Source organism: Salvelinus namaycush, chromosome 2 (genome assembly GCF_016432855.1).
Source record: "Salvelinus namaycush isolate Seneca chromosome 2, SaNama_1.0, whole genome shotgun sequence".
NCBI lineage: Eukaryota > Metazoa > Chordata > Actinopteri > Salmoniformes > Salmonidae > Salvelinus > Salvelinus namaycush.
In genome coordinates this window covers 5,953,230-5,978,222 of record NC_052308.1, presented here as the reverse complement: position 1 = coordinate 5,978,222, position 24,993 = coordinate 5,953,230, and the positions used below count along the sequence as shown (strand labels likewise).

General features: G+C 43.6%; 1 protein-coding gene across 1 annotated transcript; it reads right to left on the bottom strand.

Moving 5' to 3' along the window:
• Positions 1-60: 60 nt before the first annotated feature.
• Positions 61-23,358, bottom strand: LOC120058246 (dual specificity protein phosphatase 7-like). Its single transcript, XM_039006770.1, has 3 exons — positions 22,532-23,358; positions 13,455-13,886; positions 61-1,273 (listed from the first exon to the last, which is right to left on the bottom strand). Exons 1-3 carry the CDS (start codon positions 22,938-22,940, stop codon positions 963-965), a joined length of 1,152 nt encoding a protein of 383 aa, XP_038862698.1. The 5' UTR covers positions 22,941-23,358; the 3' UTR covers positions 61-962.
• Positions 23,359-24,993: the final 1,635 nt, after the last annotated feature.

The window sequence follows — 24,993 nt, the reverse complement described above, 5'->3', positions numbered from 1 at the left end:
TGTCTCTCTCTCTCAATGTCTCTCTTGCTCTCTCAAGTGCCAAGAAACGATAGGCTTCACCACTGTGCAAACTGCATTAGGTCATCTTTACAAACATAGAAAAGAAATTACAAAAACAACCAGAATATTATCAAAAAGTTATTTTCTGTTGATCTGTTTTCTCTTTAGTTATACTATCTCCTTCAGCTGTTAGTGTGTTTTTGTACAGGTAAGAGTATAGCAGTAGACATACATGCATTTGTGTGTAAATATATTCAAATATACAAATGCATACATACATACATACATTCATACTGATAATACGTACTTGTAATTACATTGCTATTAGCATCACTTGAACAGACTTGTGTTTCGTTTTAATAATAACTTAAGTTTGTTAAAAAATTTGACCAACATTCAATAGAGGGAGACCAGCTCCATACGGGTGAATCCAGGACCCTCCAACACATTGGCACCATCATCATCATCAGCATCATCAAAACGTTGTTGATGAGGAGCTTGTCCAAGAGGACGACAATCAATCAATGAATCAACTGCAGGCAGATCCATCTATCTGTGTTACCCATCTTTGTATGATTCTCTGTACGGTTCTGTTCTGTATGAATCAGTCTACATCTAGGACTTCCTTCCTTAGACATAAAATAACAGGCTGGTCAAAAAGATGACAAGATAAGGCGCTTCCCAGACCGCTGTGGAGATGAACCAGCAGAACAGACTTCCTCCTCTTCCTCTCTGAGAGACCAATGATTAAACAAGCCAAACAGACTTCCTCCTCTTCCTCTCTGAGAATGATTCAACAAGCCAGACAGACTTCTATTTGGCGTCTGTTCTGCCCCTGTCCTCTTCCCATGTCCATCCACCATCCCAGACTATCCGCTGTCAAAGCCAGCCAGCCTCTGACGATCAGAAGATAAACATTCACATCCAAGTTGGCCGCTCAAGTCTCGCCCCTCCCCCGGCTTTCATGTAGATTCCAGCGTGTCGAGCTGGAACACGTTATGATTGGTTGGCGTGGTGAAGAACAGCTGGTCATTGGTGGAGGTGTGGTTGTCACATGGGCTACTGAGCCCCAACGTTCTCTCAAAGTCCAGAAGCTGACCCATGAAGTTGAAGTTGGGCGAGATGTTGGACTTCTTGCGTTTCACAAAGTCGTACGCGTCGTTGAGCGACAGGTTGAGCTTCTGCATCAGGTAGGCCACGGTTACCGTTACCGAGCGACTGATCCCCGCCAGGCAGTGCACCAGGACACCACACTTTGTGGAGCGAGCTTCATCTGGAAGAGAGAAGGTAAAGATCAGTTTGAGGTGTTTTTTTTTAATGCAACACAAATTAGTTTTACTTACTTTATTGAACTTGTGTGAAGCCTTTGAGTGGTCAGAAATATTTAAAGGGAACACCAACTCCACCTCTCTGGTCTCTGGAGTTTATAATGAGGGAACAGCTACACCAACTCCACCTCTCTGGAGTTTATAATGAGGGAACAGCTACACCAACTCCACCTCTCTGGAGTTTATAATGAGGGAACAGCTACACCAACTCCACCTCTCTGGAGTTTATAATGAGGGAACAGCTCCACCAACTCCACCTCTCTGGAGTTTATAATGAGGGAACAGCTACACCAACTCCACCTCTCTGGAGTTTATAATGAGGGAACAGCTACACCAACTCCACCTCTCTGGAGTTTATAATGAGGGAACAGCTACACCAACTCCACCTCTCTGGAGTTTATAATGAGGGAACAGCTCCACCAACTCCACCTCTCTGGAGTTTATAATGAGGGAACAGCTCCACCAACTCCACCTCTCTGGAGTTTATAATGAGGGAACAGCTACACCAACTCCACCTCTCTGGAGTTTATAATGAGGGAACAGCTACACCAACTCCACCTCTCTGGAGTTTATAATGAGGGAACAGCTCCACCAACTCCACCTCTCTGGTTTCAGGAGTTTATAATGAGAGAACAGCTCCACCAACTCCACCTCTCTGGAGTTTATAATGAGGGAACAGCTACACCAACTCCACCTCTCAGGAGTTTATAATGAGGGAACAGCTACACCAACTCCACCTCTCTGGAGTTTATAATGAGGGAACAGCTACACCAACTCCACCTCTCTGGAGTTTATAATGAGGGAACAGCTACACCAACTCCACCTCTCTGGAGTTTATAATGAGGGAACAGCTACACCAACTCCACCTCTCTGGAGTTTATAATGAGGGAACAGCTACACCAACTCCACCTCTCTGGAGTTTATAATGAGGGAACAGCTACACCAACTCCACCTCTCTGGAGTTTATAATGAGAGAACAGCTACACCAACGTTTTAGGTTATTGTCCTGCTGAAAAGTGAATTCATCTCCCAGTGTCAGGTTGAAAGCAGACTGAACCAGGTTTTCCTCTAGGATTTTGCCTGTGCCTTGCTCCATTCCATTTCTTTTTTATCCTGAAAAACTCTCCAGTCCTTAACGATTACAAGCATACCCATAACATGATGCAGCCACCACTATGCTTTAAAATATGGAGAGTGTTACTCAGTAATTTGTTGTATTGGATTTGCCTCAAACATAACACTTTGTCCTCAGGACAAAAGGTTAATTGCTTTGCCACATTGTTTTGCAGTATTACTTTTGTGCCTTGTTGCAAACAGGATGCATGTTTTGGAATATTTGTATTCTGTAAAGGTTTCCTTCTTTTCACTCTGTCATTTAGGCTAATATTGTGGAGTAACTACCATGTTGTTGATCCATCCTCAGTTTTCTCCTGTCACAGCCATTAAACTCTGGAACCTCTCCTGCAACTGAGTTTGGAAGGACTCCTGTATCTTTGTAGTGACTGGTTGTATTGATACACCATCCAAAGTGTAATTAATAACTTCACTATGCTCAAAGGGATATTCAATGTCTGTTCTGTTTACCTATCCACCAATACAGTGCCTTGCAAAAGTATTCATCCCCCTTGGTTGCATTACACCCTGTAATTTATATGGATTTTTATTTGGATTTCATGTAATAGACATACACACAATAGTCAAAATTGGTGAAGTGAAATGAAAAAAATAACTTGTTTCAAAGATTTCTTTAAAATGGAAAAGTGGTGTGTGCATATGTATTCACCCCCTTTGCTATGAAGCCCCTAAATAAGATCTGGTGCAACCAATTACCTTCAGAAGTCACATAATTAGTTAAATAAAGTCCACCTGTGTGCAATCTAAGTGTCACATGATCTGAGTATATATACACACATGTTCTGAAAGGCCCCAGATTCTGCAACACCACTAAGCAAGCGGCACTATCAAGATCAAGGAGCTCGCCAAACAGGTCAAGGACAAAGTTGTGGAGAAGTACAGATCAGGGTTGGGTTATAAAAAAATATCCTAAACGTTTAACATCCCACGGAGCACCATTAAATACATTAATAAAAAATGGAAAGAATATGGCACCACAACAAACCTGCCAAGAGAGGGCCGCCCACCAAAACTCAAGGACCAGGCAAGGAAGGCATTAATCAGAGAGGCAACAAAGAGACCAAAGATAAAACTGAAGGAGCTACAAAGCTCCACAGCAGAGATTGGAGTATCTGTCCATAGGACCACTTTAAGCCGTACACTCCGCAGAGCTGGGCTTTATGGAAGAGTGGCCAGAAAAAAAGCCATTGCCTAAAGAAAACAATAGGCAAACACATTTGGTGTTCGCCAAAATGCATGTGGGAGACTCCCCAAACAGATGGAAGAAGGTACTCTGGTCAGATGAGACTAAAATGTAGCTTTTTGGCCATCAAGAAAAATGCTATGTCTGGCGCAAACCCAACATCTCTCATCGTCAGAGACTGGGAAACTGGTCAGAAATGAAGGAATGATGGATGGTGCTAAATACAGGGAAATTCTTGAAGGAAACCTGTTTCCGTTTTCCAGAGATTAGAGACTGGGATGGAGATTCACCTTCCAGCAGGACAATGACCTTTAACATACTGCTAAAGCAACACTTGAGTGGTTTAAGGGGAAACATTTAAATGGATTGGAATGGCCTAGTCAAAGCCCAGACCTCAATCCAATTGAGAATCTGTGGTATGACTTAAAAATAGCTGGAGCAGATTTGCCTTGAAAAATGGGCAAAAATCCCAGTGGCTAGATGTGCCAAGCTTATAGAGACATACCCCAAGAGACTTGCAGCTGTAATTGCTGCGAAAGGTGGCTCGACAAAGTATTGACTTTGGTGGGTGAATAGTTATGAACGTTCAAGTTCAGTTTTTGTCTTATTTCTTGTTTGTTTCACAATAACAAATATTTTGCATCTTCAAAGTGGTAGGCATGTTGCATAAATCAACTGATACAAACCCCCCCAAAAATCTATTTTAATTCCAGGTTGTAAGGCAACAAAATAGGAAAATGCCAAGGGGGATGAATACTTTCGCCAGCCACTGTAGGTGCCCTTCTTGGCAAGGAATTGGAAAACCTCCCTGGCCTTTGTGGTTGAATAGGTGTTTGAAATCCACTTCTCAACTGAAGGACCTTACAGATCATTGTATGTGTGGGGTAGAGAGATGAGGTAGTCATTCAAAACTCATGTTAAACACTGGAAGTTTTACTAGCCACAAAGGGGTCGAATACTTATTGACTCAAGACATTTCAGCTTTTCATGTTTTATTTATTTGTAAAGATTTCGAAAAACAATTATTCCACTTTGTCATTATGAGGTGTGTAGACCAGTGACACAAAATCTCTATTTGATCGATTTTAAATTCAGGCTGTAACATAACAACATGTGGAAAAAGTCAAAGGGTGGAACTAAATGACCCACGTTCAGAAATAAATGACCCACGTTCAGAACTAAATGACCCACGTTCAGAACTAAATGACCCACGTTCAGAACTAAATGACCCACGTTCAGAACTAAATGACCCACGTTCAGAACTAAATGACCCACGTTCAGAACTAAATGACCCACGTTCAGAACTAAATGACCCACGTTCAGAACTAAATGACCTATATCCAGAACTAAATGACCCACGTTCAGAACTAAATGACCCACGCTCAGAACTAAATGACCCACGTTCAGAACTAAATGACCCACGTTCAGAACTAAATGACCTATATCCAGAACTAAATGACCCACGTTCAGAACTAAATGACCCACGTTCAGAACTAAATGACCCACGTTCAGAACTAAATGACCTATATCCAGAACTAAATGACCCACGTTCAGAACTAAATGACCCACGCTCAGAACTAAATGACCCACGTTCAGAACTAAATGACCCACGTTCAGAACTAAATGACCTATATCCAGAACTAAATGACCCACGTTCAGAACTAAATGACCCACGTTCAGAACTAAATGACCCACGTTCAGAACTAAATGACCTATATCCAGAACTAAATGACCCACGTTCAGAACTAAATGACCCACGTTCAGAACTAAATGACCCACGTTCAGAACTAAATGACCCACGTTCAGAACTAAATGACCTATATCCAGAACTAAATGACCCACGTTCAGAACTAAATGACCCACGTTCAGAACTAAATGACCCACGTTCAGAACTAAATGACCCACGTTCAGAACTAAATGACCCACGTTCAGAACTAAATGACCCACGTTCAGAACTAAATGACCCATTTTCAGAACTAAATGACCCACGTTCAGAACTAAATGACCTATATCCAGAACTAAATGACCCACGTTCAGAACTAAATGACCCACGTTCAGAACTAAATGACCCACGTTCAGAACTAAATGACCCACGTTCAGAACTAAATGACCCACGTTCAGAACTAAATGACCCACGTTCAGAACTAAATGACCTATATCCAGAACTAAATGACCCACGTTCAGAACTAAATGACCTATATCCAGAACTAAATGACCCACGTTCAGAACTAAATGACCCACGTTCAGAACTAAATGACCCACGTTCAGAACTAAATGACCCACGTTCAGAACTAAATGACCCACGTTCAGAACTAAATGACCTATATTCAGAACTACAGTTGAAGTCGGAAGTTTACATACATTCAGGTTGGAGTCATTAAAACTCGTTTCCAACCACTCCACAAATTTCTTGTTAACAAACTATAGTTTTGGCAAGTCGGTTAGGACATCTACTTTGTGCATGACACAAGTAATTTTTCCAACAATTGTTTACAGACAGATTATTTCACTTATAATTCACTGTATCACAATTCCAGTGGGTCAGAAGTTTACATCCACTAAGTTGACTGTGCCTTTAAACAGCTTGCAACATTCCAGAATATGATGTCATGGCTTTAGAAGCTTCTGATAGGCTAATTGACATAATTTGAGTCAATTGGAGGTGTACCTGTGGATGTATTTCAAGGCCTACCTTCAAACTCAGTGCCTCTTTGCTTGACATCATGGGAAAATCAAAAGAAATCAGCCAAGACCTCAGAAAAAAAACTTGTAGATATCCACAAGTCTGGTTCATCCTTGGGAGCAATTTCCAAACGCCTGAAGGTACCACGTTCATCTGTACAAACAATAGTACGCAAGTATAAACACCATGGGACCACGCAGCCGTCGTACCGCTCAGGAAGGAGACGCGTTCTGTCTCCTAGAGATGAACGTACTTTGGTGCAAAAAGTGCAAATCAATCCCAGAACAACAGCAAAGGACCTTGTGAAGATGCTGGAGGAAACAGGTACAAAAGTATCTATATCCACAGTAAAACAAGTCCTATATCGACATAACTTGAAAGGCCTCTCAGCAAGGACGAAGCCACTGCTCCAAAACCACCATAAAAAAGCCAGACTGCGGTTTGCAACTGCACATGGGGACAAAGATCGTACTTTCTGGAGAAATGTCCTCTGGTCTGATGAGACAAAAATATAACTGTTTGGCCATAATGACCATCGTTATGTTTGTATGAAAAAGGGGGGGCTTGCAAGCCGAAGAACACCATCCCAACCGTGAAGCACGGGGGTGGCAGCATCATGTTGTGTGGGTGCTTTGCTGCAGGAGGGACTGGTGCACTTCACAAAATAGACGGCTTAATGATGGAGGAAAATTATGTGGATATATTGAAGCAACATCTCAAGACACCAGGCCCATATAAAAAATGTGTATACAAATTTTGACCAGGGCCCATTTTAAAAAGTAGTGCACTATACAGGGTACAAGGTGTCATTTGGGACATAGTCATTGATAGAGATTATCTATTATTCACAACCTAGATGATGTTCCTAGGTTTTATCTGGTGCAACACTCTGCACTATCAAGCCATTAGTGCTTCAAAGGATACCGCAAAGTAAGTCAGTCCCACTCTCTCCCAACCCCTACTCCTCCCTCCCTCCCTCCCTCCCTCCCTCCCTCCCTCCCTCCCTCCCTCCCTCCCTCCCTCCCTCCCTCCCTCCCTCTCTCTGCCTCCTTCCCCTCCCTCTCTCTCTCTCTCTGCATCCCTCCCTCCCTCCCATTAACTAACTAACAGGCCCAAACTAACTAACAGGCATTAACTAACTAACAGGCCCAAACTAACTAACAGGCCCAAACTAACTAACAGGCCCAAACTAACTAACAGCCATTAACTAACTAACAGGCCCAAACTAACTAACAGCCATTAACTAACTAACAGGCCCAAACTAACTAACAGGCCCAAACTAACTAACAGGCCCAAACTAACTAACAGGCATCAACTAACTAACAGGCATTAATTAACTAACAGGCATTAACTAACTAACAGGCCCAAACTAACTAACAGGCATTGACTAACTAACAGGCATTGACTAACTAACAGGCATTGACTAACTAACAGGCATTAACTAACTAACAGGCCCAAACTAACTAACAGGCATTGACTAACTAACAGGCCCAAACTAACTAACAGGCATTGACTAACTAACAGGCCCAAACTAACTAACAGGCATTGACTAACTAACAGGCCCAAACTAACTAACAGGCATTGACTAACTAACAGGCCCAAACTAACTAACAGGCCCAAACTAACTAACAGGCATTGACTAACTAACAGGCATTGACTAACTAACAGGCATTGACTAACTAACAGGCCCAAACTAACTAACAGGCATTGACTAACTAACAGGCATTGACTAACTAACAGGCATTGACTAACTAACAGGCCCAAACTAACTAACAGGCATTGACTAACTAACAGGCCCAAACTAACTAACAGGCATTAACTAACTAACTAACAGGCCCAAACTAACTAACAGACCCAAACTAACTAACAGGCATTAACTAACTAACTAACAGGCCCAAACTAACTAACATGCATTAACTAACTAACAGGCCCAAAGTAACTAACTAACTAACAGGCCCTAACTAACTAACTAACAGGCCCTAACTAACTAACTAACAGGCCCTAACTAACTAACTAACAGGCCCTAACTAACTAACTAACTAACTAACTAACAGGCCCTAACTAACTAACTAACTAACTAACAGGCCCTAACTAACTAACTAACAGGCCCTAACTAACTAACTAACTAACTAACAGGCCCTAACTAACTAACTAACAGGCCCTAACTAACTAACTAACAGGCCCTAACTAACTAACTAACTAACTAACTAACAGGCCCTAACTAACTAACTAACTAACTAACAGGCCCAAAGTAACTAACTAACTAACAGGCCCTAACTAACTAACTAACAGGCCCTAACTAACTAACTAACTAACTAACAGACCCTACAGTAGCTTTACATATTTCCCTAAAAGTGGAGCAGCAATCCCTGCTACCACACATTCCAGCGATTGACCAAGACCCCCAAACTCTGACTCGACCCTTTCACATTCCAGCGATTGACCAAGACCCCCAAACTCTGACTCGACCCTTTCACATTCCAGCGATTGACCAAGACCCCCAAACTCTGACTCGACCCTTTCACATTCCAGCGATTGACCAAGACCCCCAAACTCTGACTCGACCCTTTCACATTCCAGCGATTGACCAAGACCCTCAAACTCTGACTCGACCCTTTCACATGTCATAGTGTGTTTCTCAAAACAAACAAGGTCCAGGATACATTCCAGAGCCAAACCAAAACTCCACATTCCCATGAAGCTGATGAGGGGAAAACCCTGGGTATTTGTCTAGTAGTAGGCTGATTAATTACATACTGAAACTAATCACAAATGGTCGGGTCTGAAATACTGAAACTATTGGAAAATAGTCTGGTCTGAAATACTGAAATTATTGTCAAATAGTCTGGTCTGAAATACTGAAACTATCAACAAATAGTCTGGTCTGAAATACTGAAACAATCGTTAAATAGTCTGGTCTGAAATACTGAAACTATCAACAAATAGTCTGGTCTGAAATACTGAAATAGTAATAAGTCAATATAATAAAACAAACCTCTCTGTTATAATTCTTTGTGTATAGTCGTCACTCAACTGGCGTGACAGAGTCCTACTCTGTGTTGTGTGATTCGCAACAGTCAAAACAGATTTTTTTGGTTTTCTATTGCTACTGCAGATCCAAGGTGAAAACGGGTCCAGATTGGTAGACGTGGGAGTTTGTGTTGTGCAGAGGGAATAAGTCAAGAGAAACTTTCTGAAAGGATTGCTGCTGTCATAGGGCTGCCTCCCAAATGGAACCCTATTCCCTATATAGTACACTACTTTAGACCAGAGCCCTATTCCCTATATAGTACACTACTTTAGACCAGAGCCCTATTCCCTATATAATACTCTACTTTAGACCAGGGCCCTATTCCCTATATAGTGCACTACTTTAGACCAGAGCCCTATTCCCTATATAGTGCACTACTTTAGACCAGAGCCCTATTCCCTATATAGTGCACTACTTTAGACCAGAGCCCTATTCCCTATATAGTGCACTACTTTAGATCAGAGCCCTATTCCCTATATAGTGCACTACTTTATACAAGAGCCCTATTCCCTATATAGTGCACTACTTTAGACCAGAGCCCTATTCCCTATTTATAATGCACTAATATAGACCAGAGCCCTATTCCCTATATAGTGCACTACTTTAGTAGCGAACGGGGTGCCAATCAGCCACACCACCCTAGACACCCTTCATTCATTACATCAGCCAAACCACCCTAGTTATCCATCATTCATTACATCAGCCAAACCACCCTAGTTATCCATCATTCATTACATCAGCCAAACCACCCTAGTTATCCATCATTCATTACATCAGCCAAACCACCCTAGTTATCCATCATTCATTACATCAGCCAAACCACCCTAGTTATCCATCATTCATTACATCAGCCAAACCACCCTAGTTATCCATCAATCATTACAAACTAACATGCAGACCAAGTCAGCAGCTACTCTTCCTGGGGTTTATTATGGATCCCCATTAGTTCCTGCCAAGGCAGCAGCTACTCTTCCTGAGGTTTATTATGGATCCCCATTAGTTCCTGCCAAGGCAGCAGCTACTCTTCCTGAGGTTTACTATGGATCCCCATTAGTTCCTGCCAAGGCAGCAGCTACTCTTCCTGGGGTTTATTATGGATCCCCATTAGTTCCTGCCAAGGCAGCAGCTACTCTTCCTGGGGTTTATTATGGATCCCCATTAGTTCCTGCCAAGGCAGCAGCTACTCTTCCTGGGGTTTATTATGGATCCCCATTAGTTCCTGCCAAGGCAGCAGCTACTCTTCCTGGGGTTTATTATGGATCCCCATTAGTTCCTGCCAAGGCAGCAGCTACTCTTCCTGGGGTTTATTATGTATCCCCATTAGTTCCTGCCAAGGCAGCAGCTACTCTTCCTGGGGATTATTATGGATCCCCATTAGTTCCTGCCAAGGCAGCAGCTACTCTTCCTGGGGTTTATTATGGATCCCCATTAGTTCCTGCCAAGGCAGCAGCTACTCTTCCTGGGGTTTATTAATGATCCCCATTAGTTCCTGCCAAGGCAGCAGCTACTCTTCCTGGGGTTTATTATGGATCCCCATTAGTTCCTGCCAAGGCAGCAGCTACTCTTCCTGGGGTTTATTATGGATCCCCATTAGTTCCTGCCAAGGCAGCAGCTACTCTTCCTGGGGTTTATTATGGATCCCCATTAGTTCCTGCCAAGGCAGCAGCTACTCTTCCTGGGGTTTATTATGGATCCCCATTAGTTCCTGCCAAGGCAGCAGCTACTCTTCCTGGGGATTATTATGGATCCCCATTAGTTCCTGCCAAGGCAGCAGCTACTCTTCCTGGGGTTTATTATGGATCCCCATTAGTTCCTGCCAAGGCAGCAGCTACTCTTCCTGGGGTTTATTATGGATCCCCATTAGTTCCTGCCAAGGCAGCAGCTACTCTTCCTGGGGTTTATTATGGATCCCCATTAGTTCCTGCCAAGGCAGCAGCTACTCTTCATGGGGTTTATTATGGATCCCCATTAGTTCCTGCCAAGGCAGCAGCTACTCTTCCTGGGGTTTATTATGGATCCCCATTATTTCCTGCCAAGGCAGCAGCTACTCTTCCTGGGGTTTATTATGGATCCCCATTAGTTCCTGCCAAGGCAGCAGCTACTCTTCCTGGGATCCAGCAAAATTAAGGCACATTAAATCATTAAAATATATTCCTAACAGATTCAGTGTGTACCCTCAGGCCTCTACTCTACTACCACATATTTATAACACAAAATCCATGTCTGTGTAGTCCGTATGTTATCGTGTGTTTGTATGCATGTATCTATGTTTGTGTTGCTTCACAATCCTGCTGTTCCATAAGATGTATTTTCATGTGATTTTAAAAAAATCAAATAGAATAATGTTTGTGTACATTTTGGGTGATGGTTGGTGGTGTGGTCAACATGTAAGTCTATCCTTCAGTCTTCACAGTGGTTCTCAAGATGACCTGGCCTACTTCCTTCACAGTGGTTGTCAAGATGACCTGGCCTACTTCATCCACAGTGGTTCTCAACATGACCTGGCCTACTTCATTCACAGTGGTTCTCAACATGACCTGGCCTACTTCATTCACAGTGGTTCTCAACATGACCTGGCCTACTTCATCCACAGTGGTTCTCAACATGACCTGGCCTACTTCATTCACAATGGTTCTCAACATGACCTGGCCTACTTCATTCACAGTGGTTCTCAACATGACCTGGCCTACTTCATTCACAGTGGTTCTCAATATGACCTGGCCTACTTCATTCACAATGGTTCTCAACATGACCTGGCCTACTTCATCCCAATGGTTCTCAACATGACCTGGCCTACTTCATTCACAGTGGTTCTCAACATGACCTGGCCTACTTCATTCACAATGGTTCTCAACATGACCTGGCCTACTTCATCCCAATGGTTCTCAACATGACCTGGCCTACTTCATTCACAATGGTTCTCAACATGACCTGGCCTTCATTCACAATGGTTCTCAACATGACCTGGCCTACTTCATTCACAGTGGTTCTCAACATGACCTGGCCTGGCCTACTTCATTCACAGTGGTTCTCAACATGACCTGGCCTACTTCATCCCAATGGTTCTCAACATGACCTGGCCTACTTCATTCACAGTGGTTCTCAACATGACCTGGCCTACTTCATTCACAATGGTTCTCAACATGACCTGGCCTTCATTCACAATGGTTCTCAACATGACCTGGCCTACTTCATTCACAGTGGTTCTCAACATGACCTGGCCTACTTCATTCACAGTGGTTCTCAACATGACCTGGCCTACTTCATCCCAATGGTTCTCAACATGACCTGGCCTACTTCATCCCAGTGGTTCTCAACATGACCTGGCCTACTTCATTCACAGTGGTTCTCAACATGACCTGGCCTACTTCATTCACAGTGGTTCTCAACATGACCTGGCCTACTTCATTCACAATGGTTCTCAACATGACCTGGCCTACTTCATTCACAATGGTTCTCAACATGACCTGGCCTACTTCATTCACAGTGGTTCTCAAATTGACCTGGCCTTCATTCACAGATTCCCTTCTGTTGTATAATGAGTGTGCTAGAAACCTGTAGGCCAACTTTTGATGAGTTCATTAAAGGCCCACTCTGTGATTTGATGATGTAATCCCTCCAACGCTAGAGCGACTCAGATCAAGTCATGACTCATAGCATTCATGGTGTGAAATGAGGCGTGTAGCAGGAAATACCACAAACCGCTCAGATGAGATCAATCAGAGTTGTTTCTTGAAGGATGAAGCTGTTATCTTAAGTTGCTGACTCATACATCTATACTATATATGTTTTGAGTTATAACATTTGTTATCGTACTTATAAAATCTATGTTTTAAGCAATAAGACAGCATGTTTGACTCAGCCAACAACTTAATGAATCTATCGATGCCTAATTTAGTTTTATAGTTAAATATAACCTGAATGTTGGTGGGATGAGCTGAGGAAACAGTTTTCAAATGAATCAACTATGACCTGGGTTCATGAAACATTACGCAAATGAACATTACAACACAAGACAAGAATGAAAAGACTTTGAACTCCAACTGATCTGTGATTGAACAACATCCAAATGAGCAGGCTAGTGCCACAACTCACCAATGAAAGAAATGGCCTCTGGGAAAAACTGCGAGAGGTTTTGGCTCCAGTGATCGGAAATGGGGATCTGTTTGTACTTGAAGTCTCCGTGATGTTCAAACATGTTGGGCAGGTTGGGCGTGACGTTCAGGATGTACTTAATATTATACTTCCCCAGGATGTCCAGGTTGGTGGAGTCTTTGGCACAGCCCAGGTAGAGGTACGGTAAGATCTGGACCGGGAAGGCAGGCTGGTTGTTGGGGAGAGGGCTTCCCTCGGACTCGGTAGCGCTGCCCGGCTCTCTGTCCGATGACTCCCCATCAGAACAGTCCGAGCTGATCCTCAGCCCACCCAGCCCCAGGACAGAGGCCGGCGGGGAGCTGCTGGGGCAGGAACAGTCAAGGTTGATCTCACAGTGTTCTGGGTAGTCTGTCTGGAACTTGTTGAAACCACCTGGAAACAAAAACGGAGACGTTTTAGAATAGAACCAAATAGAATCATATAGAATAGAATCAAATAGAATCAAATAGAATCAAATAAAACAGAAGAGAACTGCTGGAAACAACAACAGAGATGTTTTACAATAGAATCAAATAGAACAGAAGAGAACTGCTGGAAAGAACAACAGAGATGTTTTAGAATAGAATCAAATAGAATAGAATAGAATCAAATAGAACAGGAGAGAACTGCTGGAAAGAACAACAGAGATGTTTTAGAATAGAATCAAATAGAATAGAATCAAATAGAATAGAATCAAATAGAACAGGAGAGAACTGCTGGAAAGAACAACAGAGATGTTTTAGAATAGAATCAAATAGAATAGAATCAAATAGAATAGAATCAAATAGAACAGAAGAGAACTGCTGGAAACAACAGGAACACAGATGGGTCAGAATCACAATATGAGAAAGGTTCTGTGACACGTCATTCCAGCTATTCTGTAAGTACAATACAGATAAATTAGAATAGATTATAGCTGTATTGTCCGATGTGTAAATTGGAATATCGTTTCTGTGTGATGAATGACAGCATGAATAGAGATCTACCAGAATACTGAACAAAAGGTGTGAACAGCATATATCACTTCAAAATGGTGAAATAAACTCCAAAACAACCAGATACTATTTATATGTGCTAGACAGGAAACGGAGATGGGCCTACTTCCTACATGATGGTAAAATACATGTATACTGATACGTTAGCACGTTAAACCCTATAACACAATAATAGACCCATCTCAAACACTGATGTTTTGGGAATGGGAGTACTGCATATCCCATGTTTACACTCCTTCAACATAAAGGACATTACATCTCATAGGCCTATCTTTCTATTCAGACAACAATTAGTAATGAATATGGGCCCGGTTTCCCCAAAAGCATCTTATTGTAACGACCCTGGGTTTATAAGCGCGGAAATCGACTCTGCCGCTTGAGCATGCTTTTGCGGCACGGTCGATAGCGCGCCGGACCTCGGGCTCGAAGGTCGAGGGTTCGAGACCTGCTCCCCTGCCCTTTTCAGTACATTATGGTGACGTTCATCGTTAGAACCTTCTTAGGAGCATCGTTAAAATCTCCGAGCTGTTTCCCAAAAAGCCTGGTTATTAACGTTACTCTTGAAAACGCTCGTAATCTAACGCCCGCGTCAGACCACTTGTAGATCAGCTAAATGCATCGTAAAGACGCTCCCCCCCCCCCCCCCCACCTCGCGTCACTTAATACACAGAACATCTCCGCTAAACGTAGAATCACACGGTTTATCCGCTATGACCGCCATAACTTTAGAACAAAGTTGAATACCAATTCAAAGTTGCCCATGTCTTTGCAATTGATCCAAACAAGCGACGTATAAAAAGGAGGCTTCAAATGAACAGAACTGAGATGAAAGCATTAACACGTAAATACAGTTATATATTGAAATCATATTGAATTACATTGCATGTCAAATCCATTGAGTTCTACATTGCTACTTGTAGGCTACTGTCTGTAATTTGTCTCAATATCGTTTATGAAGTTTAGCCTAAATTTAGCCTATTATAGGGTAAGCATCAGAATAAGCCGCCTGAATATTTGCAGTCATACGTGGTAATATCGCTCTCGGAACTGATCCGTCGTCAGTACTGTGGAATAATTATAGTGTTACGGTAAGATTTAAATGGAGAAAACTGATCCGAGATCAGAGCTGTCTTTCTATCAGTTCTATCAGTATTACAAACGTGCCTCAACGATACAGTTTTGCGAATGATCTTTCTGCACGGTGTTTTGAGAAAACGCATGTTACTTCTTCGGTCGTCGTACGAAAGATGCATCGTTAAAAACACCCATGAGCCTAAGTTCCATCGCCCTGGGAAACGGGGCCGAGATTTGGAACTACTACTGTGTACATAACCAAAAGTATGTGGACACCTGCCGATCGAATCATGGGCATTACTATTTAGTTGGTCCCCATTTACTGCTATACCAGCTTCCAGTCTTCTGGGAAGGCTTTGCACTAGATGTTGGAACATTGCTGCAGGGATTTGCTTCCATTCAGCCACAAGAGAATTAGTGAGGTCGGGCACTGATGTTTGGCGATTAGGCCTGGCTCACAGTCGGCGTTCCAATTCAACCCAAATGTGTTCAATGGGGTTGAAGTCAGGACTCTGTGCAGGCCAGTCAAGTTCTTCCACACCGATCTCGACAAACCACTTCTGCATGGAACTTGCTTTGTGCACGGGGGCATTGTCATGCTGAAACAGGTAAGGGCTCCAAACTGTTGCTACCAAGTTGGAAGCACAGAATCGTCTACAATGTCATTGTATGCAATAGTGTTAAGCCCGAACCATGAAAAACAGCCCCAAACAATTATTCCTCCTCCACCAAACTTTACAGTTGGCACTATGCATTGGGGCAGGTAGTGTTCTCCTGGCATCCACCAAACCCAGATTTGTCCATCGGACTGCCAGATGGTGAAGCGTGATTCATCACTCCAAAGAACGCGTTTCTACTGCTCCAGAGTCCAATGGTGCCGTGCTTTACACCACTGCAGCCGACGCTTGGCATTGCCCATGGTGATCTTAGGCTTGTGTGAGGCTTGCTCGGCCATGGAAACCCCTTTCATTAAGCTCCCAACAAACAGTTAGTTTACTGACGTTGCTTCCAGAAGCAGTTTGGAACTCAGTAGTGAGTGCTGCAACAGAGGACAGACAATTTTTACGCGCTACACGCTTCAGCACTCGGGGGTGAGCTTCTGTGGCCTACCACTTCGTAGTTGAGCCGTTGTTGCTCCTAGAAGTTTCCACTTCACAATAACAGCACTTACAGTTGACCGCGGAAGCTCTAGCAAGGCAGAAATTTTACGTGCTGACGTGTTGGAATGGTGGCATCCTTTGACGGTGCCACGTTGGAAGTCACTGAGCTCTTCAGTAAGGCTATTCTACTGCCAATGTTTGTCTATGGAGATTGCATGGCTGTGTGCTAGATTTGTTAGTCCTGTCAGCAATGGGTGTGGCTCATCTGAATCCTTTAAGTTAGACCTACATCCCAACTGGGAGACGAGGCCCTGTGCATTTATGAAACGAAAGTACTTTCCTGAACCATTTTAGAACATGAATTGAAAACATATTTGGTTCGTTCCCACATTCTTTCAAAACACTTAAATAATTAATATAACATGTTTACTCGATTAGATTAGTCTAACAGTCGAAAGTTAAAGGGCTTTGAACCATTGTAATTTTTACTACTGTGACAGAGTAAGAAATAAGCGACTATTAGACAATAGAAGAAGAACTGATCATTCCCACGACTGATTGATTCCAATGAAGGGACAAAAAAAAATAATCGGAAAAAAATATCATTGGTTTAACTTGAAGCGCTTGAGAAAATAAAGAGCAGTATTTTTTTGACGTGATGTTTTATATCCTAATACGGTATATTATGGCATAGGAACCGTGGCTGCCCTCCATTGACTTTTACATTCAGAAAACAATTATTTTACAACTTTAATATGATACAGACTAGAATGGAAAAGAATAGTGTAACTTGTTGAAAGGGAAACCAATAGATACATAGTATCATACTGTTGCCTTGACTACAATATAACTTTGGGCTATAATCCAGTGGTAACTATAGTATCTTTATTTAACTAGGCAAGTCAGTTAATAACACATTCTTATTTACAATGACGGCCTATCGAGGAACAGTGGGTAAACTGCCTGGTTCAATGGCAGAACGACAGATTTTGTACCTCGTCAGCTCGGTGATTCGAACGCTCTAACCCACTAGGCTACCTACCGCTTCTTAGGAATGGCTGCAACCTAGTCTCACAGCATTTCGTATTATTCTGTATGTAAAATCGCTAACCCTCCATTTAGTATGATATGTTACCAATTACAATTCATATGATACAGTATGTTACGGATTGCAACTCGTACAATATGTTACGGATTTGCCAAACGTATGATATGTTGCGAATTCCAATTTGTTGTTGCTAACGTTAGCTAGCCTAGGTGTTACACAGTGATGCCAACTGGTGAGGGCCCAAAACATGTAATAACAAATCCCTGCTAGGGGGGAAATGCAGGTTTTAACTAATTAAAAAACAAAGAATATAACCTACATTGAACCAAACTCACAGCTAAACAAAATGTGAAGAAAGCAATCCAATGTTATTTGTTGCCTAGACTTTACTGCAAATGACCCTCAAGACCTGAGAAAAAAACAATACACTAATCTTGCAGTTACCATGACAGCCTTTATAATAGAACGCTCGTTACCACGACAGCCTTTACAATAGAACGCTCGTTACCACGACAGCCTTTACAATAGAACGCTCGTTACCACGACAGCCTTTACAATAGAACGCTCGTTACCACGACAGCCTTTACAATAGAACGCTCGTTACCACGACAGCCTTTATAACAGAACGCTCGTTACCACGACAGCCTTTATAACAGAACGCTCGTTACCACGACAGCCTTTATAACAGAACGCTCGTTACCACGACAGCCTTTATAACAGAACGCTCGTTACCACGACAGCCTTTATAATAGAACGCTCGTTACCACGACAGCCTTTATAATAGAACGCTCGTTACCACGACAGCCTTTATAATAGAACGCTCGTTACCACGACAGCCTTTATAATAGAACGCTCGTTACCACGACAGCCTTTATAATAGAACGCTTGTTACCACGACAGCCTTTATAATAGAACGCTCGTTACCACGACAGCCTTTATAATAGAACGCTCGTCACCACGACAGCCTTTATAACAGAACGCTTGTTACCGCGACAGCCTTTATAACAGAACGCTCGTTACCACGACAGCCTTTATAATAGAATGCTCGTTACCACGACAGCCTTTATAATAGAACGCTCGTTACCACGACAGCCTTTATAATAGAACGCTCGTTACCACGACAGCCTTTACAACAGAATGCTCGTTACCACGACAGCCCGCATAACAGAACGCTCGTTACCACGACAGCCCGCATAACAGAACGCTCGTTACCACGACAGCCCGCATAACAGAACGCTCGTTACCATGACAGCCTTTATAATAGAACGCTTGTTACCACGACAGCCTTTATAACCGAACGCTCGTTACCACGACAGCCTTTATAATAGAACGCTCGTTACCACGACAGCCTTTATAATAGAACGCTCGTTACCACGACAGCCTTTATAATAGAACGCTCGTTACCACGACAGCCTTTACAACAGAATGCTCGTTACCACGACAGCCTTTATAATAGAATGCTCGTTACCACGACAGCCTTTACAACAGAATGCTCGTTACCACGACAGCCTTTATAATAGAACGCTCGTTACCACGACAGCCTTTACAACAGAATGCTCGTTACCACGACAGCCTTTATAATAGAATGCTCGTTACCACGACAGCCTTTACAACAGAATGCTCGTTACCACGACAGCCTTTACAACAGAACGCTCGTTACCACGACAGCCTTTATAATAGAACGCTTGTTACCACGACAGCCTTTACAACAGAATGCTCGTTACCACGACAGCCTTTATAATAGAACGCTCGTTACCACGACAGCCTTTATAATAGAACGCTCGTTACCACGACAGCCTTTATAACAGAACGCTCGTTACCACGACAGCCTTTATAATAGAACGCTCGTTACCACGACAGCCTTTACAACAGAATGCTCGTTACCACGACAGCCTTTATAATAGAATGCTCGTTACCATGACAGCCTTTACAACAGAATGCTCGTTACCACGACAGCCTTTACAACAGAATGCTCGTTACCACGACAGCCTTTATAATAGAACGCTCGTTACCACGACAGCCTTTATAATAGAACGCTCGTTACCACGACAGCCTTTATAATAGAACGCTCGTTACCACGACAGCCTTTATAACAGAACGCTCGTTACCACGACAGCCTTTATAACAGAACGCTCGTTACCACGACAGCCTTTATAATAGAATGCTCGTTACCACGACAGCCTTTATAATAGAACGCTCGTTACCACGACAGCCTTTATAATAGAACGCTCGTTACCATGACAGCCTTTATAATAGAAGGCTTGTTACCACGACCGGCTTTATAATAGAACGCTCGTTACCATGACAGCCTGTATAACAGAACGCTCGTTACCACGACAGCCCGCATAACAGAACGCTCGTTACCACGACAGCCCGCATAACAGAACGCTCGTTACCACGACAGCCCGCATAACAGAACGCTCGTTACCACGACAGCCTTTATAATAGAACGCTCGTTACCGCGACAGCCTTTATAATAGAACGCTCGTTACCACGACAGCCTTTATAATAGAACGCTCGTTACCACGACAGCCTTTACAACAGAATGCTCGTTACCACGACAGCCTTTATAATAGAATGCTCGTTACCACGACAGCCTTTACAACAGAATGCTCGTTACCACGACAGCCTTTATAATAGAACGCTCGTTACCACGACAGCCTTTACAACAGAATGCTCGTTACCACGACAGCCTTTATAATAGAATGCTCGTTACCACGACAGCCTTTACAACAGAATGCTCGTTACCACGACAGCCTTTACAACAGAACGCTCGTTACCACGACAGCCTTTATAATAGAACGCTTGTTACCACGACAGCCTTTACAACAGAATGCTCGTTACCACGACAGCCTTTATAATAGAACGCTCGTTACCACGACAGCCTTTATAATAGAACGCTCGTTACCACGACAGCCTTTATAACAGAACGCTCGTTACCACGACAGCCTTTATAATAGAACGCTCGTTACCACGACAGCCTTTACAACAGAATGCTCGTTACCACGACAGCCTTTATAATAGAATGCTCGTTACCATGACAGCCTTTACAACAGAATGCTCGTTACCACGACAGCCTTTACAACAGAATGCTTGTTACCACGACAGCCTTTACAACAGAACGCTCGTTACCACGACAGCCTTTATAACAGAACGCTCGTTACCACGACAGCCTTTATAACGGAACGCTCGTTACCACGACAGCCTTTATAATAGAACGCTTGTTACCATGACAGCCTTTATAACAGAACGCTTGTGACCACACACACATCTAAATATTGCACTTGGGGGGGGGGAAAAACATCTTAAAGTAGAAATATAATGAAACAAACAGGCATTCTATTGTTGTTCTATTATAGTGGCCACTATAGTAGACGTCGATGCACAAGGCTATGTGTGTGCAAAAATAATATTCACTGAGTAAAAACAAATTATAATCCCCCCCCCTTACTCATAGACATGTGTTACTGTCAAGTTCAACACAACAAAAGCAATCTCTTTGGGCTACACTGCAGGTTATTACATTGTACACTTTCTGCCTGTGGACATCTGTTCTACAATGTGCCAGCAGCAGAGCAGGATACCCTTTGTTGGCATAATTGATCTCTGTCAAGCAGAGAGTACACCTGGCATACTACTTTTATCCACTGTACTGAAGAAGTGAGAAAGAGGGAAAGTGTATGGTGTTCCTTTCACCTCTATAGAGGCATCCAGCTTAAACCAGGCCCAGTTTAAACCAGGCCCAGCTTAAACCAGGCCCAGCTACACTTGTTTGTTCCTTTCACCTCTATAGAGGCATCCAGTTTAAACCAGGCCCAGTTTAAACCAGGCCCAGTTGAAACCAGGCCCAGCTCCAGCTACACTTGATCCCTGAATCCACTTCTTTAACAAGCAACGCCTCATTTCCACCTAATTCTCTCATTCTGAAATTTAACCACATACTGTAGAGGGAAAACATCAGTTCACAGATAGTGGTTAGTTCGTTAACTAGTTAACATTTCACACAGATTGCCAGGGTTTAGTAAGCAGCTAACACGTTATAACCTGAGGAACGGCAAGGAGTCGTTTACCAGTTAATACTATAGCAAATGAGTTAGGTTACTAATGTTTGCTCATTTGATGTTGTAACGTTAGCTAGCTAGCATTAGCTGTCTGACTTTATTAGCAAGCTAATTTTCACACTAAACTCAATTATTTGATCAGATGAGTTAAGGTTAGAGTTAACTTAAAGGGTTAAGGTTAGGGTTGGGGAGAAAGGTTAGCTGACATGCTAAGAAGTTGCAAAGTAGATTACATGTGATGAGATTCGAACACACAACCTTCGGGTTGCTAGACGTTTTGTGTTATCCGCCCGACCAACCACCCTCCATTCATATTTTTGCCTTTAGCAACCTCCTGTCTTATGTAACCATACTAAACATAATATATCATAGGAAAACTAAATCCAGACACTGAATTTAGTATGTTACGTCTTGTGTATGAGACCAGGCTGAGGAATAGAATATAGTTTGGGCTATAGTGGATTCGTAGGCTAACAGGTAGTCTAGAACAGAATATAATATACACTCTTAGGGGGAAAAAAAGGGTTATTTGGCTGTCCCCATAGGAGAACCCTTTCTCGTTCCATGTAGAACCCTATTTGGAAAGGTTTCAACGTGGAACTCAAAGAGGATTTATCTGGAACCAAAATTATTCTCTAAAGGGGTATCCTTTGGGATAGCCGAAAAATCATTCTGTTCTAGACTGCATCCTTTTTCCCCAAGAGTGTAGAATAGAATACGGAAATATCACAATTAAAGACCAAAGAAGCTAACTTCTCACCTTCCAGGTAAAAAGCCTTACAACCGTCGTCCCGGAGCTTCTGCAGCAGTAAGCCGAGGACAGAGCTCACCAGCCCGGTCTCCTGCCAGTCCGTAGTGGCCTCGTCGTAGAGAAGAATCATGTCCGTCTTGCACCGCTTCACGAATTTCTCCTTATCCTCGTTGTTGGGGATGATGGACCGGATCGGTAGATTCCCCTTCTTCAGTCTCCGCAGCATCAAACCGGGAATCGCCAGATTGATGGCCGACTCTATGTGTGATGATTCGTAGAGCTCGTGCGATCGGCAGTCCAGCAGCAGTAGCGAGCTCACCCCGAGCCCGGACTCAAGTTCCTCTTGAAGCCATTCCACACTTTTACTCGACATAATCTCTGTCACGACCCGGGAACCGTTCCAAAGAGTAATTTTCATTAGGGAAATATAGATGCGCCTCTTTGCACTAACACACGGGCAAAAAAAAATGTAATCACGGCGCTAAACTTCTACTCGTGTGGATATGGATAGAACCACGTCCGTCCGCTCTAATCACTGTCGTCCCACGATACAGCAGCAACTCACCAGGGCTGGTAGACGGATTCACCACCAGGCTTGAACACATGAACGATATTTTCTTTCAGACCAGTAGAAATGATTCTGGACTCATTCAAATACCGTCGACGAAGTCCATTTGATACTGCGTTCTTTTAGCGTCCCCATTACTGAAAAGAACCCGATAGGCTAAATGTTGTCTAGTTTTATAAATCTGATCAAAATGTGGCTTCCAGGTGAATCATAACCACAGCACATTCTTTTTGGACATTTGCCTTTCGACCGCCTCCCCGTGTGTCATTTCCAGTCACCGCTCTGAGAGGCAGACCGAACTAAAAGGAGTATGCAGACCGGAGGGCGTGTCACTGAAGGAGGAGTTGGGGAACCGTTAAAGACGCAGCGCACAGCGGAGCGCACAGCGGAGACGAGTGGAAAGAGATTCGGACATCGTGTTCCCTCTGTCTCTCGCCACTTGAATAGCACACAAAATGGTCTAAAATATGTGACTGATAATTAAGTCAACCTGTTCAGATTCCGGGGCAACTGGTGAAGTCTCTCGGGATCTCCAAATGCATAAATTGCATATTTGCGTCGAGAAACATTTTGGGCAACCTCTGGCACAGAGACTATTATTCCATGCCAATGTACCATCCATGATTGGATAGGATAGACATTGGACCATAACAATACAATTAGCTAAAATTGTCCCTTCTAAACAATCACATACATGCCTTTCAGATTGCAATAGGCCTATAATAATGAGATTAGAAACAAAGGACAATGGGTAATGGCCATCGGTGGACACAGACGACGCATTGACGCGGCCGGTTCCTCTTTAACAGATCTGTCACCTTCCCTCTCGCGTCTCTCTCACCCCTTCCCTCCCCTCTATCTCTCACCGTCCCTCCCCTCTGTCTCTCACCCCTTCCCTCCCCTCTCTCTCACCGTCCCTCCCCTCTGTCTCTCACCCCCTCCCTCCCCTCTGTCTCTCACCGTCCCTCCCCTCTCTCTCTCACCCCCTCCCTCCCCTCTGTCTCTCACCCCCTCCCTCCCCTCTGTCTCTCACCGTCCCTCCCCTCTGTCTCTCACCCCCTCCCTCCCTCCCCTCTGTCTCTCACCCCCTCCCTCCCTCCCCTCTGTCTCTCACCCCCTCCCTCCCTCCCCTCTGTCTCTCACCCCCTTCCTCCCTCCCCTCTGTCTCTCACCCCCTCCCTCCCTCCCCTCTGTCTCTCACCCCCTTCCTCCCTCCCCTCTGTCTCTCACCCCCTCCCTCCCTCCCCTCTGTCTCTCACCCCCTCCCTCCCTCCCCTCTGTCTCTCACCCCCTCCCTCCCTCCCCTCTGTCTCTCACCCCCTCCCTCCCTCCCTCCCCTCTGTCTCTCACCCCCTCCCTCCCTCCCCTCTGTCTCTCACCCCCTCCCTCCCTCCCCTCTGTCTCTCACCCCCTCCCTCCCCTCTATCTCTCAACCCCTCCCTCCCCTCTGTCTCTCACCCACCCGACCTGAGAAGACTAGTCATTATGAATGGACCGCTCTGATTGAGAAAAAAAAATCTCATGGTTGATAAAATCCTCGGGTGAAATATGACTGAAATTAACTTGTTGTTGGCCACAATATTATACTACATTCTATTCAATTCTATCTTATAACAATGTATTTACAAAGAAGTTACATATATTTGACAAGTACAGTGTTACGACTGTTCTACTCATTTTGTGACATCCAAGTAGCTGTTGTACAGATGTAGCTTACATCCAGCGGTGAAGAGAAAGGTCCGGAAGGTTTTAACACTCACAGCTGCAGGACAGACGACATAGAGAGCCACAATGCCGCTTTATCCCTCTGCCCCAATGACTTCACATTTACTTCAGACTCTGACAGCTAACTCTTGTGTTTCCATCCCTCTCTTCCCAAACCCCCCCATGAACAATACGTTAC